This window comes from Canis lupus, chromosome 4 (assembly GCF_048164855.1).
Source record: "Canis lupus baileyi chromosome 4, mCanLup2.hap1, whole genome shotgun sequence".
Taxonomy (NCBI): domain Eukaryota; kingdom Metazoa; phylum Chordata; class Mammalia; order Carnivora; family Canidae; genus Canis; species Canis lupus.
This window is the reverse complement of record NC_132841.1, coordinates 25173876-25195584: the sequence shown is the minus strand read 5'-3', so window position 1 is coordinate 25195584 and position 21709 is coordinate 25173876. Positions and strand designations below refer to the sequence as shown.

At 36.0% G+C, this 21709-nt stretch overlaps 1 protein-coding gene across 5 annotated transcripts in view; it reads right to left on the bottom strand.

Moving 5' to 3' along the window:
* VCL (vinculin) overlaps positions 1 to 21709 on the bottom strand; it is a 115664-nt gene that overhangs the window by 45230 nt on the left and 48725 nt on the right. For all 5 annotated transcript variants that reach the window (XM_072823657.1, XM_072823659.1, XM_072823658.1 and 2 more), the window contains exons 3-4: positions 1608 to 1758; positions 1291 to 1399 (exon numbers count right to left, since the gene is read on the bottom strand). In XM_072823657.1, coding sequence (XP_072679758.1) covers positions 1291 to 1399; positions 1608 to 1758 — 260 coding nt within the window. The remainder of the gene's footprint in view (positions 1 to 1290; positions 1400 to 1607; positions 1759 to 21709) is intronic.

The following is a 21709-nucleotide window of genomic DNA, read 5'->3' as shown; positions in this document are numbered from 1 at the left end:
TGTCTACATAAGAATCTCATGCGAGCCTAGTACTGAGAATCCAGTGGCTGAAAAAAATCTTAAGAATTACAATAATGCGTTTTGTTTTCATCTTTATATTTTTCTGTACTTCCCAACTTGTCCAAAATAAGCAAGTACTATTTTTATAATTAGAAACAAACAGAAATATTATAAAAATAATTATAGTTAGGACAGCAATCAAAAGCATCTGGTGTTTTGGAATCAGTCTGCTAGCCCTTTTTGTTTACTTTGGTTATTATTCAAAGGTGCTGTGTGATTCTCTAAAGCTTGGGTTTTCAAACTGTTCCTAGGATTTCTTAAGCAGTTTCACAGGTCATCAAAGGGTACCAAAGGAAAAGGAGTGGTTGCCCCTGCTTCATTCAGAGTAGCTCCATTTTTGTCTTTTATATATTGGGATTCTGTGTAAGATTTTATTTGAAGAAATAAACTTTTTTCCCTAGTCCTATGGGAAAGTTGAAAGAATACTGCTCTAAAGGTATATCCTGGTGATCTTCATTGACGGCTCAGAGAAATTCTTAAATGCCAGAGGTTTACAGAATGACTGTATCGGAACCTCATGAAAATACCGTTAATTGAGAATCATTTTACCTAAGACAAAAGATTTTTATAAGGTGATCTTTTATACTGACAAGTTAAACATCTGATGTGCCTTTTCATTGGTCTCAATCATACTTTAAGAACCCTCCAGAGTTCATGTTATATGACTATAAGAGAAAAAGCTATCTGTTCACGTATTTTGAATATTCAATTCTCAGGTGACTAAACAATCATTTCAAAATGAGATTTAGTCACAGTAGCTATTCTCTCCTTTTAGGTCTGATTATATTATGCAGCCTCCGGCTAGGGCATGAATCCATAATAGTAGGCGGGCTAATTAATGAGCTAAGAGGTCATAAAGAGCTACGGGCCAGCTGGCAGACAGTGAAGGAATGCAGTATAATGTGGAATGGAGAGGTCAGAATTCAGGGTGGCCTTAAAGCATTACAGTAATAGAAAAGTATTTCCTACATTCTCCAGCAACATTTGCAATGTCTAGTTTAATTCATTAGGCAGGGCCAGGATTTGTAGAAAGCAGATTCAGCTTTCAGAAACAATGATACCTCCTCAGTAGAAACACAGTGTCAGCTCCATCAACAGAGCAGAGACACCTAAAAGCCCAAACCATCATTCTTTATCTTCTGCAAAAAGCAGGCGGGAGTACTCCTTTCACCTTGATTAAACATGGACAATCCACAAAAAATTTTATTATAAAAACTGGACGCAACTAACCTGGTCCAAGATTCTTTGTGTAGGTGACCAAATCTTCCATAGTTTCCACCACTTCTGCCACTGTAAGATATTCCAAAATTCCTTTGCAAACTCTAATAATTTTACGAACCTGTAAACATATTTTAGTGAGTGAACAATATGTAGAACATACGGGAGAACAATATACAGAGCAATATGTAGAAAACATGCTAATTCAGCAGGGTAGCCTTTTGACATTTTCTCATCCTAAAACATCAGCAATCCTCCAATTATTACCTTTAAAACTATCTTTAAGATTTTTGTCTGGAAGAGGACTGCATGGGCCTCAGATTGCCTACCTCAGCCTCATCGAAGGTGAGGAGCAGGTCTGATGTGCCGGAGAGGATGCCCCTTGACCCATCAATTAGATAATCTCGAGCAGGCACTGAGTAAGGATCTGACTGAAGCATCTGGGCTGCCTGGACAAGCTTGGTGCAAGCATTCTCAACCCTGTGGGAAGGAACACGGAGTTAACCCACTGGCAGAACCAAGTAGAATATGACACGCAAATATAAAGAACGTTAATGGACATATTCACATTTTTTTTCTGATACGGAAAATAGCCAAGACCAATTTATAATAGGACCTAAGCTTTAGCTTTTAAAATCAACAATAAAGGGCTGCAAGTCCATTCATCCACCCATCCATTCATTCATTCATTCACTTCATTCACTGCACTAAGCCCTTGTTCTTTGTTATTTCCTGGCAACAAAAAATGATGACGAAATGGTTTGGACCTTTCACTTTAGGTTGCTATACATCTCTGAAACACCATTAAAAGACACTACACTAAGAACAGAAATCCTTGACAACAGTTCCAGATTTAATATCTGGAAATAAAATGCCAAAGCACTGTATTAAGTGAAATTTAATAATCAGATACAAAGGATTAGGAGGAAACAAAAAGTATGAAGTAATGCATAGATTTCCCATTCATCTAGCTAAATGGATTTGACAAATCCACTGAACTGTTTGAAAACCACCCTATAAAACCATTTTGTTAATTAAAATGTCACTAGCATTAATAACAAACAGTTATTAATAGTTTAATGTTAATACAGCTTAATAATATAGACAACCTGATCATATGTAACAATAAATGAACGAATGAATGAATCAGTGAAGAGCTAGACCTCATTGCTGTGGCTGTGGATCACTCCTAGAAAACTAGTTGTTTACTGTTTCTTTTTAATTTTTAAATTAAAGTTTTAATTTTAACTTATAGAATTTGTCTATTCATATCTATGACACAGTCAGTGAAAAATCACCTTCTTTCTACTATCTCCTAGGCTTTCAAATCCCATCTACTTGCAACCAATGTTATAGAGTCTCCTGTTTCTTCAAAATAAAATATTTTATTCATAGAAAAACAAAAACAGGCTTCCACCTTTTTTATACAAATAGGATCATAACAGGCATACTCTCCGCATTCTGCTTTTCCCACTTAAATTTAACTTAGAGGGCGGCCCCAGTGGCTCAGAGGTTTAGCGCCACCTTCAGCCCAGGGTGTGATCCTGGAGTCCCAGGATTGAGTCCCACTTTGGGCTCCCCACATGGAGCCTGCTTCTCCCTCTGCCTGTGTCTCTGCCTGTGTCTCTGCCTGTGTCTCTGCCTCTCTCTCTCTCTCTCTCTCTCTCTCTCTCTGTCTCTCATGAATAAATAAATAATATCTTTTAAAAAAACTTTTTTAATTTAACTTAGAGATGTTCTAATTAAAGTACATTAAGAGCCTCTTCATTCTTTAATAATCCACATAAACTAGTCCATAATTTATTAGCCTGCTAAAATAAATCACCTTGAATAATATCATTGTAAAATGTATATATCTGTAGGATACAGGTCAGAAATGGAATTGCTGAATCAAAGGTGTAGACATTTACAATTTTGACAAATATTGCCATATTGCCATCCACAGAGGTTATTTACATTCCCCCCAAAATGGATGACAGCAGTACCTGTTTCTTCCATCTCAACAACTCGGTATATAATCGAACTTAAGTTTATCTTCACTAATATGATAGACCAATATAGTTTTTTAATTAAGGTGAAATTCACATAACATACAATTAGTTGCTCTAAAGGGTATATACAATTCAATGGCATTTAATGTATTCACAATGATGAGCAATTATCACCTCTCTTGGGTCAAAACTTCTATCACTTCAGAAACGGACCCTGAACCCTTTATGTAATCACTCCCCATCTTCCCTCTTCCTTCATCCCCTGGTAACCATTAACCTGCTTTCTATCTCTAAGAATTTACATATTCTGGATATATCATATCAAAAGAATCATGTGACTATGTGACTTGTGTCTGGCTTCTTTCACTAAGCATAAATGTTTCAAGGTTCATCCAGGTTATAGCATGTGTCAGTAGTTTGTTCTTTTTCATACCTGAATAATATTTTATTGTATATGTGCACATACAAAAATTTTTAAATTTGCTTATCCATCCATGTATTGATAGGCATCTGCACTATTTCCACCTTCTGGCAATTATGAATAATGCCCCTACTAACATTCATATACAAATTTCTACATGGGGGACACCTGGGTGGCTCAGTGGTTGAGTGTCTATTGTGGGCTCAGGGTGTGATCCCGGGATCTAGGATAGAGTCCCACATCAGGCTCCTTGCAGGGAGCTGCTTCTCGCTTTGCCTGTGTCTCTGCCTCTCCTTCTCTGTGTCTCTCATGAATAAATAAATAAAAATCTTTTAAAAAATAATTTCTACGCAGATTAAGGTTTTCATTTCTCTTGGCTATATACCAACAAGTGGAAGTCTGTGTTAATTTTTTGAGGAAATGTCAAACTGTTTTCCACAGCAACTGCACCCACTTTATATTCCTACCAGCTTTGTAGAAAGGTTCCTATTTCTTCACATCTTTACCAACACTTGTTATTTTTTGGTTTTAAAGATTTGGGGGGCTAAAGCCAACCTACTGGGTATAATTGTGATTCTGATTTGATTCCTTACTGATCAAAGATGTTAAACATCTTTTCATATGCCTATGGGATATATCTTCTTTGGAGAAATATTTATTGACATGCTTTGCTCATTTTTTAATTGGGATGTTTTTCTTTTGTTGTTGAGTTGTCAGAATTATTTATGTACTCTGGGTATTAAATCTTTATCAGATATAATTTGCGGGCAGCCCGGGTGGCTCAGTGGTTTAGGGCCGCCTTCAGCCCAGGGCGTGATCCTGGGGACTTGGGATGGAGTCCCACATCGGGCTCCCTGCATGGAGCCTGCATCTCCCTCTGCCTGTGTCTCTGCCTCTCTCGCTCTGTGTGTCTCTCGTGAATAAATAAATAAAATCTTTAAAAAAAAAAAAGATAAAATTTGCAAATATTTTCTCCTATTTTGTAGGTGTTTTTTACTCAACATAGTTTTAATTTGCATTCTTTTATTACTAATGAAGTTAAAAATATTTTCATATTTTTTAAATTACAAAATAAAATCACACAAAAACTGTAATACTTTTATATTCAAATACCACAGATAAAACAATCATACTTCAGAACTGAAATATCACCAAGTACTTTAGACGCCCCACCCTAACCAAATGTTCCGTATTTCTCAGAACTAATCATTATCCTGAATTTTGTTAATTGTTCTCTTGATTTTTTTGTATACTTTTAATACCTGGGTATCTATACATATCTAAACAATGAATCATTTAGTTTTGTTTATATTAAAATCTTAAATAAGTCTAATTATACTGTTATATATGCTTCTGTGACTGTTCTTTTGTTCAATATTATGATTTTGAGACCTATCATGTTGAGGACCACAGCTAATATGACATATTACACTGTATGGATATACCATATTTATTTACCCATTCAACTTCTGATTGACATTACAGGTATTCTAGGTTATCTTATTTTTTACTGGTGTTTATATCAATACTACTACTATGAACATTCTTACACTGGCTTCTGGTGCACATTAATAGTATATCTAGTAGTAGAAAAATGGGGTTGCAGAAAATGCATATATATTCAACTCTACCAAGGGAAGTCAAGCCGTTTTCCACCAATTTAAAACACTAACCAGCAGTGTTCACAATTGCTCCAGAACCTTACCAACACTTGGCAATGTGAATTTTTAAATTTCCCAATGTGGTGATTGTGAAATGCTAAATTATTGTGAATTTAATTTGCATTTCTCTGCTACTAATGAAACTGGGTAGGGGCTAGGGGTATTTTTATGTTTATGGGCCCCAAGAGTTTTGACAGGTAGCATTTTTATTATTATCCAGCTCTGAACAATTTTCATTATGACATCTTTGACAATGAATTGTTTGGATATTTTAAAATGTACTTCAAGGCATAAGGGGCTCTAAGTTATCTTTTTGCTATTGATTTACCATTCACATGCATTGTGCCAGAGAACGTGGCCTGTAAGACAGCAAGGCTTTGAAATGTGTTGAGCCTTTTGAACACACATGATCAACTTTTATAAATTTTATATGTGTTCCTGAAAAGAATGAATATGCTCCAATTTTTAAGTGAACTATTTTACATAGTTTATTCTCAAACTTGTTAATTAAACCTGTTCAAATTTTCTATATCCTTGCTGATATTTTTTTTGTCTGTTTTATCTATCAATTACTTTTTTTTTAATTTTTTTATTTTTATTTATGATAGTCTCACAGAGAGAGAGAGAGGCAGAGACACAGGCAGAGGGAGAAGCAGGCTCCATGCACCGGGAGCCCGACGTGGGATTTGATCCCAGGTCTCCAGGGCCCTGGGCCAAAGGCAGGCGCCAAACCGCTGCGCCACCCAGGGATCCCCCAATTACTTTTTTTTAAAAGATTTTATTTATTTATTCATAAAGACAGAGAGAGAGAGGTAGAGACACAGGCAGAGGGAGAAGCAGGCTCCATGCAGAGAGCCCGACGTGGGACTCGTTCCATGGTCTCCAGGATTACGCCCTGGGCTGCAGGCGGCGCTAAACCGCTGTGCCACCGGGGCTACCCTTATCTATCAATTACTAAGCAATGAAATCTCCTACCATAGAGACAGATTAGTCTATATCTCCTTGTAGTTCTGTTTGGATTTTAATATATTGAAGTTAACATTTAGGTACATATAAGTTTACAATTATTATATAACTTGAACCTATTTATCATTATGTAACATCTCTCTGTACCTTCAATAATGTTTGTTGCTTTAATGTCTATTTTGTGTGACATTTACCTATGTCTCCAATAATGTTGGTTGCCTTAATGTCTATTTTATCTGACATTAATATTGCAGATCAGTTTTGACTATTTCAATCTCTGTCATTACGTTTTAGATGTATCTTTATAAATAACATATAGCTACATGCATTTTTTAATCTAGCTTAGGAACTTTTAATTTAATAATCTAGCCCATTTAAATTTATTAATATTACTGGTATATTTATTTTCATTTTCTTTTTTTATTTTATTTATTTGAGAGAGAAACACATGTGGGGGTGGGAGTAGAGGGAGAGGGGGAAGCAGGCTCCCTGCTAAGCAGGAAGCCCAAAACAGGGCGCAAATCCCAGGACCCTGGGATGATGACCTGAGCTGAAGGCAGATGCCCAATTGACTGAGCCACCGAAGCAACTCATCCATTTTTTTTTTTTAAGAATCTTTTTTTCTTTTTTATTAGAGAGAGAGAGGTGGGGGGAGAGAGAGGCAGAGGGACAGGGAAAGAGAGAATCCCAAGGAGGATTCACACCTGGCACATAGCCCAATGTGGGGCTCAATCCCACAACCCTGAGATCATGATCTGAGTGGAAATCAAGAGTTAGACATTTAACCAACTGAGCAACCCAAGAACCCCTAGAATTATTTTCATATACTATTTATTTTCCATATGGCCTGTAATTTTGACTTATTTTTTCTTTCTCCTTACCTTTTTTTTTTTTTTTTTTTGAGAGGGGGGAGATTGCTAGTTTTTTCTATCTTTTTCTTATTCCCTTTATTAATTTTAAAGGTTATATACTCTGTTCTTTTTGTGCTTACCTTAAATATTTTAGCATGCATACTTGTCATGTTAAAAATCTAAAATAAAAGCTGTCCTTTTAATACAGCTGGCAGCTCATCAGTCTCATAAAAATCTAAAATGACTCAATATTTTTACCTCCTTCCCAAAGAATGATCTTAGGATACTTAATTCTCAATCATCCCTTTCCTGACTTTTATGCTATTGTTTTCAAATTTTGTTTTATGTTTACATTGTTTTCATGTATAAAATATTCTATCTTTTATTTTAAATCTTTAAATCTTGTTAGATATTACATTGTTATATAAGTCAAAGTTTGCTTATATTTACCAACAAACTGTCCCATATTTTGACTAATCATTCCCTCTTATATCTCAGGCCTTACATCTAGAATCATCTGATTCTGTCTGAATTACATTCTTCAGTATTTCCTCTACTAAGAGAATGCTAGTGACAAAATGTATCCATTTTTGTTTGATAATGTCTATTTTGTCTTCCTACTTCAAAGACCATTTCAGTAGTACAGATTTCTAGGTTGATAGCTATTTCACCACATATTTAAGGTATTATTTCACTATGATGTAACAAAAGAAGCAAAAAAAAATATGGCAGAAGCAGAGGTAAGAGATGCAGCGCTATAAGCCAAGGAATTTGAGTAGCTTCTACAAGCTGAAAAGGCAAAGAAACGAAAAAGAAAGAAAGAAAGAGAGAGAGAGAGAGAGAGAGAGAGAGAGAGAGAGAGAGAGAGAAAGAAAGAAAGAAAGAAAGAAAGAAAGAAAGAAAGAAAGAAAGAAAGAAAGAAAGAAAGAAAAAAGGCAAAGAAATAAATTCTCTACAATCTCCAGAAGAAACACAACTCTATTAACCCACTTTGGACTTCTGAACTCCAGAACTGGAACACAAAACATTTAGTAGTATGACACTGGCCTCCAATTAAAATTTGCCAGGCAGGGGATCCCTGGGTGGCGCAGTGGTTTAGCGCCTGCCTTTGGCCCAGGGCGCGATCCTGGAGTCCCGGGATCGAATCCCACATCGGGCTCCCGGTGCATGGAGCCTGCTTCTCCCTCTGCCTGTGTCTCTGCCTCTCTCTCTCTCTGTGTGACTATCATAAATAAATAAAAATTAAAAAAAATATATAAAAAAAAAAGAAATTATTAAAAAAAAAAAAATTTTGCCAGGCATACAAATAGGCATGAAAACACCATCCACAATGAAAAGAAAAAACAGTAATTCAAGAACAACCCAGAAATGACACAGATGACGGAACAGACTAGAATGTAAAAACCATTACAACTGTATTCCATATGTTCAACAGCTAAAGGAAAGTTTGAGTATATTAAATAGATAAATGAAAGATATAAAAACAAGCCTCAAACAGAACAACTGGAAATGTGTCTCAGATACAAAAAAACAATGAATAAATTACTAGCAGATAAGATATTGCATGAAAGCAAGATTAGTGAAATTCAAATCACAGCAATTAAAAACTACCCAAAATGAAACAGAGAGGGAAAAAAAGACTCCAAAAAAAAAAAAAAAAAAAAAAAGGAACAGACCATCATTGAGCTGTGGTACAACTCAAAGCAGTCTAATATATGTGTAATTTGAGTCCTCAAAAGAGAGGCAGGAGGGAGACAGAAAACAATATTTGAAGAAATGATGGCCAAAATGTGTCTAAATTTAATGAACACTATAAAGCCCCAGTCCAAGAAGCTCAATAAACCCCATGCACAAAAAATACCAAGAGAACTACAAGTCACATCATAAATTGCTTAAAGGCACATACATAAAATTGTTCAAAACCAAGACTAAATAGAAAATATTAAAACTAACTGGAAAAAATTGACACTTTCACAGAGGAACAAAGAATGACAACAAACTTCGCATTGGAAACAATGCAAGCCAGTGAAGCAAAGTACTGAAAGAAAAAAACAAAACAGAACAAAAAAAACCTGTCAACTTCACAACCTATACCCCCCCAAAAAAAAAAAACATTTCAAAGATTAAGATAAAATAAAGACTTTTTCACATATGTAAGAGCTAAAAGAACTCATGAGCAGCAAACCTGAACTATAGAATAAATTAAAGGAAATCCTTCAGGAAAGAGGAAAATTATACCAGACAGAAACTTGGATTTACAGGGGAAAAATGACAACAAACAACAAGATGTTATATAAATAACAAAATGCTAACTATGTGAATAAATATTTTTAAAATTCTTATTATTTAAATATGTTTAAAAGACAACTGACAAAAGCAAAAACTTTTTTAAAAATGAAGTTAAAAAAAGTAAATTTGATTCAGGTGGCTAGAAAGACAATGAGGACGGGCCTTGCCAATGATTATGGCAGATGTTTTCCATAAATCAAATGAACCAAAATTACATGGAAACATATTTAAGACAGGTATATCATACATAATATATGGCAGAAAACACATGCTGTGCAACTAGTTAAACTTATGAGTAAAAAAATGTTTCTGGAACTTAAGAAATAAGATAAACAAGCAAGGGGGGAAAAAAAGAGAGACAAGCCAAGAAACAGACTCTTAACTGTAGGGAACAAGCTGATGGTTACCAGAGGGGCGGTGGAGGGGGGCGGGTAAAACAGGTGATAGGGATTAAGGAGTGCATTTGTTGTGATGAGCACCGGGTGATGTATGGAAGTGCTGAATTACTATATTGTATACCTGACACTACTATAGCACTGTATGTTAACTATACTGGAAATAAAATAAATAAAAATTTATAAATGAAAACTTTAAAATATTCAAAAGAAATATTTCAGAAGATCTTTAAGGATGACCAACCACTCACTGAAGACCATTAGATGAAAGAGCACTAATGTCTTGCTTCAATAATTTTTTATATCCATTCCCACTAATTCAGACACCTCTCCCTCACCTCCTACTTTTGCTTGACTAACCACTACTTATTCTCTTAGACTGTCTTTATAGGACTCTTCCTGGGGCACGTGGGTGACTCAGTCAGTTAAGCATCTGCCTTCAGGTCAGGTCATGATCCCCGGGTCCTACTATGGAGCTGCATCAGTCCCCCCCACTCAACGGGAAGTCTGCTATTCCTCTCCCTCGGCCACTCCCCATGCTTGTGCTCTCTCTTGTGTTCTGTCAAATAAATAAATAAAATCTTAAAATAAATAAATAAATAATAAATGACCCTTCCTTCAGGAAACCATCCCAATTCTACAAGTACTTCTACATGCTCCCATGAGACACATCACAACTTCTCAATTTAGTTTTCTCTATTTTCCACAAGACTCTAGATTCAGCAAGGCCAAGAACCTTGTCTATCTTGTTAATTACAGTCAATCAGGAATTTTCACCCAGTACAGGTCCATAAAAATCATTAATTTTATAAAAAGTCACAAAACCTGATTTTATTTCCAGGTAACATGAACATTGATGAAATTAAAGCAAACCTAATAATCACAGAATGTTACGTACAGTTGTGTTATACCTACTTGCAATGATCCAGTTACTACAGAAGTGTTTCAAATTTGGAAACAAAACAAAAAATGAAAAATAAATGAAAGTTAGAAATAATCATCATGGAGAAAATAGAAAAAATGATGAAATCAAAAGGCTTTACAGGAATCAATTTGATTCTCCACTAATGGTTCCCTTGTGTGGTAAAATGATAGGGCTAAAACAGACACTGTAGCATTTTTTCTACAATAAGACATCTGATCTGTACATTAAAATTTAATGGCATTCATAAAAGCCAAACAAATCCCACCATGACTAACCAGTGGTTAGAAAAAGATAGGAGTCTGTTTTGTCTGTGGAAAATGTGATTTTATTAAAACATTCAAGCTGCCTCACTTCTTAAAGTGATCTTCTACTTTTTAACACAAATCTAAATTTTTTGAAAAGCATTTTAGAGAATGACAATAGGGAAAAGGTCTGTTTCCTAAATAATTATATATCTTGAGTATATCCTAATAATATTGATTTAGATACTTTAACACCAATCAAATATCACAAGTTAAAAGCTTCTCTCTGCCTTTGAGTCTTCAACTTAAATTAACAGAAAATTCTTATGCTTTAGATCAGTGGACCAATAATAGCCTCACAGGGCCCAAAATATGTTCACTCATAATCCACTAATCCATTCTTTCCAGGATTACACATGATATAACTTGATACAATTTAAGACATATAAAGATCCCAAACTACTCAGTTTCATTTTATTTCAATGATCACTAATCAAGAAGCTTAAGCTTATGCTGAATTTTTAATTTAAGAAATATAAGGGAAAACCAGATCCAGATTATAAAGATTGCCGTAAATCATTTTTAAAGGTTCTTCTAGACTGCATCTAATCTTAAATTCCTTTAGTTTTTAATTCTTATATATTTTTGTTCATCTAATGTATTGAGGACCTATCACATGCTACATGAGTTCTAGGAATACAAAGTATTTTTAAGTCCCTATTTTTAAAGTGTTATCACCTCAATAGGAAAAGACATACATGTAAACAAATATAAATTAGTATTTAGAAGTATATCCAGCACATGCCAAGGGAACATAAGAGTGGGAATAGCCATTTTTACCTGAAAGATTAGGAAAATGATGATGGAGAAGGTGGCTACAAGTTGCTTCTGCCTCAGAAGCTTAGCACTACTTATAAAGACGATCCTCTGCATAGCATCTCTTTGAGTTGTTTTTCCAATGGAATAATATTCTCTATCACAAGTGTGCGCACGCACACATACATACACACACACACAGAGTTCTTTCTGTGAAAAATAATATGCATTTGCCAGAGACCTGGTTTGACTAGAGAGGGCCATTTATTATCACAAAGTGCAGGTAACTCATTCACTCTGAAGCCAAACAATCTCAATCTGCTTCTGTAAAAATCAACTAGCAAATCTTAGCTCACTGATTGAACAGAGGGAAGAGAGAGGGCTGTGGAATAAAATAATGTAAAGGAAACTGTCTGCTGGGCCTATTTAGACATATACTGCTCCATAAGATAAAGCTGAAAAGCCGGGCAGCCCGGGTGGCTCAGTGGTTTAGCACCACCATCAGTCCAGGGCGTGATCCTGGAGACCTGGAATCAAGTCCCGTGTCAGGCTCCCTGTATGGAGCCTGCTTCTCCCTCTGCCTGTGTCTCTGCCCCTCTGTGTGTGTGTGTCTCTCATGAATAAGTAAATAAAATATTTTTAATAAATAAATAAAGCTGAAAAGCTCCCTGAAACATTCGAGTTAAACTTCACCCCGCCACAAAAAAAACCATGTTGGGTGGCGTGGGGGAAATGATCCTATATCAAATTCACTGTTTTAATAAAATCTGAACTGAATTAGTATAGCCATTTAGGTTATACATGCTGTCACATACACACACAAATACATTCTGTTTGCTAAAGACTGAAGAGCTGTGAAGTAGAACACCTGAAAATTTTATTTCATGGAAGTCAGATTACCCTGAGGCACACCCAAGGAAGCAGGTTGTTTACATTTTGGGACCTGTCCTTTTAAGAGAGAGAGTTGGTCAGGCCACAGGAATATTACACAAAACAACATTACAGAAGATAAAAAGGAAACAGGTGAAAGAAGAACATGTTCAACTGGTCTGTGAGGCTTTCTCCTTGTGGCCACAGTGCCCAGCACCTCCATCACTTCCATTTCCAACCAGGCTGGCCTTGGCATAATTATTTGGCAGGCAAAAGTGACTGTCAAGGCTATTCCTGCTCTCACCTCAATCCTTGTGGAGACTTTCCTTTCCTTCCCATCTGTGTGGGGTTTCTCAGAGGTCAGGAAAGGCCCAGATCACTTCTAAGTTTGAGAAGCCCATCACATTTCAAAGTTAAGAAATGCAAAAGCAGGGTCATAAAAAGAATGGTACACGTGTTTACATTTAATAATTTTAATGGCACGATAAACACCTTTTTTAAAAAGATTTTGTTTATTCATTGGTGAAAGGGGGGACACAGAGGAGGAGGGAGAGGAAGAGAGAAAGAATCCCAGGCAGACTCCATGCAGAGCCCAGAGTCTGACACAGGGCTCCATATCACGACCTTGAAATCACGACCCGAGCCAAGACCAAGTGACAGATGCTTAACCAACTGAGTCACCCAGGCACCCCAACAGCTTCTTTTAAGATTCTTTTTCTCTATGACTACATATATAGTATCATTTGAAAATAATATTAAAGCCCAGGCCTGAGCCTGAGAGAAAAGCCACAGTGTGCAGTAAGGGTCAGGCCTTCAAACTCTCTCTGCTTTCCCATATTTAGAGCCTAGTCTCAGTTGAACATATGATAAGTGAAGATGACTGCTGAGACCTCAAAAATTCTCCCTTCACCAGGCATTTAAGCATCTTAACTGTTAACCTGAGGAATGAGCTCCAGTGAAATTTCAGGCACCAGTAACTGACAATTCAGCCTTTCTGGTATCCCTCCAATAGGAAGTGCCACCTCTATAAGCAATTCATTTCACCCTCAGATCTCGTTGTGTATATACATAGCATTAAAAAGCAATAATAAAAATAATAGATGTGAATGGGATGCTCGGGTGGCTCAGTCAGTTAAGCATCCAACTCTTGGTTTCAGCTGGGGTCATAATCTCAGGGTCCTGGGATAGAGCCCTGCCTCAGGAGTCTGCTTGAGGATTCTCTTTCACCCTCTCCCCCATGACCCTTCCCCTCCCTTGCTCTCTCTCTCTCTAATAAATTAATCTTTAAAAAAATAATAATAGATGTGAAGATCACCAAAAGTCTCAGAGAGACTTTTATATGGCAGCCATCTGCCACAAACTCTACTTTGAAATAGCAAAAGTAGAATCATTCTGTGGCATCCCAGGACTAGGGGACTAGCCAATACGCTTTGGTCCTGGCGTTGCCATTTTGAGAAAGGTCAAGGATCCTCAGCCATTAGTCATCTAGAAACCTGAGTGAAGGCCACAAGAATAGTTACAGTTTTTAGGAGGGAGTTGGGAACATAGAGTACAATGACAAACTTTAATCTAGTTCAAGTCGAAAGAACCTGGTCGCAATTACCCACACGTACACTGCGATAATACTAAAACAGGCTGTTCCAACCCCACGCTCCCAGATTTAAAGATCCTACAGGCCTCATCCACGAATTATTCCTATCCCTTTCCTAACTCAGTGATAGCATAGGACACTGCATGTATACACCCAAAACTAAAATTAGAAACCACAATGAATCATATCTAAAACATTCAAAGCCTTTTAAGGGCCACACCAATCTCTTTTTGCTGAACATGTACATTGAGATAACCAAAGCTAAAAGACACACAGAAACACCATGGGCTCACTAAATTACTTCATTTCAGATGAGAGTAGGAGAGTTGGCAACCAGTTTTAACTTGGTCTTCAAACAAAGCAAGAGTCTGCCAGAATTGAGAGAGTAACTGAAGAGGAAGTGACATGTTGGGAAGGAAAGTTAAGAGTGTCACTACTGCCCACACCACATGCTCTTCAAATCTTGGTAGGCTGCTTATTTGAAAGTTAGAGTTGGAGCCATAACCTTTGAATCCTTTAAAGCCTAAACGATTAGTCGTGGTCTCTCTCTCTCCACTTCCTTCACCCCTGTTGAAATTTGGCATCTATGAAAGAAGAGGAGATTCGAGCCTGCAAGGTTCAGGCAAGAACTCTGCTCCCTGTAGGTCCATTGGCTCCTATGGTCCTTCCCCTCCATGGTAGGATTACAGCAGAAACAGAAAATATAGAAGCAAGTGTGTCTTACAGATATTAGTAGGTTTTTAATGTGTCGTAAGGCTGCTGTGATGAATAAAACAAAATTTTATTTTAAAACATTAGAAAATCACAGCATCTTTTATTCTCTTTTGTTGTTGTTGTTGTTGTTGTTGTTGTTAAGATTCTATCCATTTACTCATGAGAGACACAGAGGGAGAGAGAGAGGCAGAGACACAGGCAGAGGGAGAAGCAGGCTCCATGCAGGGAGCCCAACACAGGACTCAATCCCGGGTCTCCAGGATCATGCCCTGGAACGAAGGTGGCGCTAAACCACTGAGCCACCTGGGCTGCCCTATTCTTATCTATTCTTAAATAATAATAAAAATCTCACTATTATTATTTGAAGGTCCTTATGTTAAAAAAAAGTTGACAATCGCTGTTCTACAGCAGAATGTGATGAATGAGTTAAGTATCAATATCTAAACACAAAATGAAATAGAACAGACACAGTAGGAGAATATTTTTACTTAAACAGCCAAAAACTAAGATATGGTTTACAAAAAAATCTGGAGATACAAGTCAACAGTAGATTAATAGCATCAGTCAACAGTCATTCTTTAAAAAGGACAATAAATGGGCACCTGAGTGACTCAGTCAGTTGCATGTCTGACCCTTGATTTTGGTTCAGGTCATAATCCCAGGGTCGTGGGATAGGGACACACAGGGTTCCACGCTCAGCCAGGAATCTGCTAGAGATTCTCTCTCTCCTTCTTCCTTTGCCCCTCCCCTTGTTAGTGCACATGAACACACACTCTCTCTCTCTCGGAGTAAATAAATGTTTTTTAAAAGGGTAATAAATAACAAAATAATTGACAGAATTTAGGACCCAGAAGAACCATAACCTTGTAACCACTTATCACTAATAATACTGCTTTGAAATATATAAAGCTAAAGCTGACAATTATGAGAAAACTGACAAGCCTACAATTATTACAGGAGATTTCAACATACCTCATCATAAAGTGATACTTCAAACAGACAAAATAGTATGGCAATAAAAAGTTTGATCAATAATATTTAGGGGCTCCTTGCTGACTCAGTAGACCATACAACTCTTGATCTCAGGGTTGTTTGTCCCATATTGGGTGTAGAGATTACTTAAAAATAAAATCTTAAAATAATAATATTTATATGTTGACCTAACTGATGCAAAGAAAACCTTAACCCAAGCAAAAGAGAATATACTTTCTTTTCAAACACATATAGCACACTTACCAAAACTGACCATATATTACATCACAAAAGAATTTCCAAGAATTGATATTATAACAATCATGTTATAGGCATAACACAATTAATTAGAAATAGAACAATAAGAAGATAGTAAAAAGAATCTTGAAATTTTTAAAATATTGTTAGAGGAATTCACAACCAAAATTACAACTATTAAAGTTCCTATAGCTGGAAAATTCACAATTCCATTTACAATCCCACCAAAAAGAATAATATACTTAGGAATAAATTTAACCAAGGATATGAAAGACCTATATATTGAAAACAACAAGACATTAATGAAATAAATTGAGACACAAATAAACAGAAAGGTATTCCATACTCATGAATTAGAATTACTATCTTTAAAATGTCCATTCTACACAAAGCAATATACAGATTCAGCACAATCCCTCTCAAAATTTCAGTGGCATTTTTCACAGAAATAGAACAATCCTAAAATTCGTATGTAACCAAAAAAGATCCCAAATAGACAAAACAGTCCTGAGAAAGAAGAACAAAGTTGGAGGCATCATACCCCCTGACTTCAAACTATGTTTCAAAGCTAAAGTAATTAAAATATCATGGTATTGGTATCGGCTTTAAAACAGACACATAAATCAATGGAACTGAAAGAGAGCCTAGAATAAACTCACATATGTATGGTCAATTAATTAATGGCAAAGATGTGAAGAATATACAATAATGAAAGGACAGTCTCTTCAATAAATGGTGTTGGTAAAACTGGACAACTACATGAAAAAAAATAAAACTGGACCTCTATCTTTTTTTTTTTTTTTAAGTAGGTGCCATGCCCTGTGCAGAGCCCAAAACAGGCCTCAAACTCACAACCTCAAGATCAAGACCTGAGCTGAAATCAAGAATCGGATGCTTAACTGACTGAGCCAGCCAGGTGCCCCGAAACTGGGCCCCTATCTTTCATCACTCACAAAAATTAACTCAAAATGAATTACAAATTTAAATATAAACCCTGAAACCATGAAAATCCTAGAAGACAACATGTGATAAGCTCCTTGACACAGGTCCTGGAGACGATTTTTCTAACAACAAAAACAAAAGCACAAAAGCAAAAATAAGTAGGACTACATCATACTAAAAATCTTCTGCACAGCAAAGGAAGCCATCAACAAAATGAAAAGGCAAACTACTAAAGAGGAGAAAATATTTTTAAATCATATACCTAATAAGGGGCTAATATCCAAAATATATAAAGAGTACCTTACAACTCAAAAACAACAACAACAAAAAAATACAATTTAAAAATAAGCAGAAAATATGAATGGGCATTTTTCCCATAAAAAGACATATAAATGGCCAACAGGCACATGAAAAGATGTGCTAATATCACTAATTACCAGGAAAATGCAAATTAAAACCACAATGAGATATCACCTACACCAATCAGAATGGCTATTATCAAAAGGACTAGAAAATGGGGATCCCTGGGTGGCGCAGCGGTTTAGCACCTGCCTTTGGCCCAGGGCGCGATCCTGGAGACCCGGGATCGAGTCCCACGTCGGGCTCCCGGTGCATGGAGCCTGCTTCTCCCTCTGCCTATGTCTCTGTCTCTGTCTCTCTCTCTCTCTCTGTGATGACTATCATAAAAAAAAAAAAAAAGGACTAGAAATAACAAGTGTTGGCGAGGATATGGAGAAGAGAGAACTCTAGTGCACTATTGGTGGGAATATAAATTGGTATAGCCACTGTGGAAAACTATGAAGAATTCTCAAAAAATTAAAAATAGACTATTGTATGATCCAGCAATTCTGCTTCTGGGTATTTATCCAAAGAAACTGAAAACACTAACTTGAAAAGATATACACATTCCTATGTTCACTGCAGCATTACTTATTACAATAGACAATATATGAAAACATCTTAAGTGTTTATTGATGGATAAATGGATAAAGAAACTGTGGTGTATATGTATATATACATGTATATACAACTAAATATTATTTGGCCATAAAAAGAGAATGAAATCTTGCTATTTGTAACATGGATGGACCTCAAGAGCCCTAGGGTAATAAGTGAAATAAGTTAGACAGAGAAAGACATATACCATATCATCTCTCTCTCTTTTTTTTTTTTTCTGATCATCTCTCTTATATGTGAAATCAACCAATCAAATAAATGGGTGGATGGATGGATGGATGGATGGATGGATGGATGGATGGATGACCAACCAACCAAACACATAGGTACAGAGAAGAGATTATTGGTTGCTAGGGGTCAGGGTCCAGGGTGAGAGAAATGGGAAACTGTTTTTGTCCTTTTCTTTAGTTTAAATACACTGAATAGTAACAAAACATATACCTATAGCTGCTTCCAAACTTATAGTAGAGCTTAGAACAAAATTAAGAGCTCAAAATATACTTAATTAAAAACAAGAAAGATTGAACATAAATACTGAAATGTTGAAAACAAAGTATGTAAATAAACTTAATAAGGAATAAGTCATGAGAATGAAAGGTATAGCACAGGAAATATAGTCAATGGTGTTGTATGGTGACAGATAGTAGCTATATTGTGAACACAGCACAACATATAAACTTGTCAAATCTCTTACGCTGTACACTTGAAACTAATATAACATTGTGTGTCAACTCTACTTCAATTAAACATAATAAACTTAATAATAAATAATAAACTTAAAGTAAATAATAAATATGAGAGAATAATTTAATGAAACAGACCATTGAGGGAAAATAATAAAACATAAATCTCTAAAAGAGTGATAAAAAAGGCAGAAATAAATAATGCTTAACAAAAAAGGTGATATAACTAGAAATGTAACAGAAGAAGAAGAAGTTACTATGAACTTCATACTAATAAATCTGTGACCTTAGATGAATAGATAACTTCTTAGAAAAGTATCAGATTAGCAAAGTTGACTCAAAATGAACATAAGACCAGAATTAGATTAAACAACAGGAAAAAAAAAAAAGAAAAAAAAAGGACACTGAATGAGTACTCAAATTTCTTCTTCCAAAAGACACCAGACCCAGTTTTATATGCAAGTTTGGCTAAACTTTCAAAAAACAGTTTATTTTATAAACTGTTTCAAAAACTAGAAAAGGATCTTATTTTATGAAGTTAAAGTAACCTTGACACCAGAACTTGGGAGGAACAGAACAAAAGAGACACCTGGGTGGCTCAGTGGTTGAGCATCTGCCTTTGGCTCAGGGAATGATCCTGGTCCTGAGATGGAGTCCCACATTGGGCTCCCTGCAGGGAGCCTACTTTCTCTGCCTGTGTCTCTGCCTCTCTCTGTGTGTCTCTCATGAATAAATAAAATCTTAAAAAAAAAAAAAAAAAAAAAAAACAGAACAGAACAAGAAAATTATATATCAAGATACCTCATGAACAAAGAAGCGATATTCTTTTTAAAACATTAGCAAACTGAATTTAGGACTGTATTTTCTTTTTAAAATCACAACCAAGTGGCATTAATTCTAGAAATGCAAAAATGGCTAACCAGTAGAAAATCTACATTCATGTAGTAGACCAGAGTCTATCTTATATGTGATAAAAACTGCATTATCATCTAAATAGATACAGAAAGAGCTTTAAATAAAAACAAGCAATCATGTTTTGTTCAGTTTTTTTAAAGACCTTACCATAGGAGACATTAAATTAAGGGAAAATTCTATCTGAGAAAAGTTTAAAAAGAAACTGACTTTATTTGAAGAAGAGGACTGAGAAAAAAAGACTGAGAAGCTAAGGAAGGAAGCTAATAATCACCAAAAGTCTTCCCCTTCCGCTCCCCCCAGGTACTTGCACATACATTTTCTCATTCATTTAAGCCTTTGCACATATATTATCTCACTCATTTAAGCCTCACAGTAACTATTATGTTATAAAAAGTTCTCATAATGAAGAGAGAAGGGAGTCTTGGCATACTGGAATGAGAACAGCCTGGGAGTTAGTGCAGGGTTTGAATCCTGCCTCTGTCACTGACGTACTGGAAGACTTGGCAACAAGTTCCTGAGCTTCTCTGGGTCTTAGCTTCCTCAACTGCAAGATGAGGTGAATCAAAGAATACAACTCAAAGTACCCAGTTCACCAAAAATATTCAAGAAATGGAGCTATTTTTGTAAGGTTCTTTCGCTGTAGTAAGGAAAGAAGAATAAAGATTTTAAACAGATGAGGGGAAAATTTTAATCTTGAGAATTTCTTGATTTGGGACTTGACCTATACAGGAACAGTAAAGATAATAGTTAAGGGAATATTTGTGTCTAATTATTTATAGTGTTTCTGTTTGAGGCAGTAAGGTGGACGTGCCCAATGACCTCCATTTCTCTATAAAATAAAGCAGTTGGAGTAAATAATCTCAAGGATTCCTTTTAACATTGAAATGTTACAACTTTAACTTCTTTACAGTTTAAGGGTTATAAGACACTGCCATACATTACAAATTACATCCGTAATATCCCTTCGGTGGGAAATGCTTAGGAAAAGTATAAATTGTTATCCTCGAAGAATGGTATAAAATTAGCACTGCCTGAGAGAAAAGGATGGACTATATGACTTCATGGAAGGTCAGATTGTGGAAAGAACATGGGGCAGCCCAGGTGGCTCAGTGATTTGGCGCCGCCTTCAGCCCAGGGTGTGATCCTGGAGACCTGGGATCGAGTCCCACATTGGACTCCCTGCATGGAGCCTGCTTCTCCCTCTGCCTGTGTCTCTGCCTCTCTCTCTCTCTGTCTCTATGAATAAATAAATAAAATCTTAAAAAAAAAAAAAAAAAAAAAAAGAACAAGGACCCAGAAGTCTGACCTTCATAGAAGGTCAGATTGTGGAAAGTACATGGACTCAGAAGTTATCCAGTATTTGGCTATGAATTATGAACATGGACTTGGAAGTCATGAGACTACCAACAGGAAACATGTCCTGCCACATACAAACAGAGTCGACCTTGGGTGAGTTTTTTACCTGTAGAATTAATTTATCAATACCGTGACGCTGATGTTCTCAGAAAATGAAAATATGTAAGTACTTGGCCCAATAATATGCACTTGATAAATGTGTGTTCCCTTGGTCCCTTGAGTTCCTTTCAATCATATGATTTGGATTACTCTGTAGAAATAGAAACCAAAGTATTACACGTTTAAAGTTTTGTTTATTTCTTAATCATAAAGAGTATACAAAGTAAACCTAGGATCAAATCCCTACCAAATTGTTGAGAACTCCTCTGCAAATTAGTAATAGTGACTCAGAGTTTATTACTGAGAAGACTTAAAATATAAATCATTTTTGTTTGAGAAAGTCTGTGAAAAACAGTAGTTCCCAATTATGTTTAATGTAGCAAGTTCAAAGGTGAACTATTTAAAGTTTGAGTGTTTGCTCTAGGTCAAAAATGCAGCAAGTCAGCCAGCAGATGTGAATAATTGTCTCACAGAACCTTGGCCATCTATGTTGAAACAAAAATCTTTTCTTAAATAG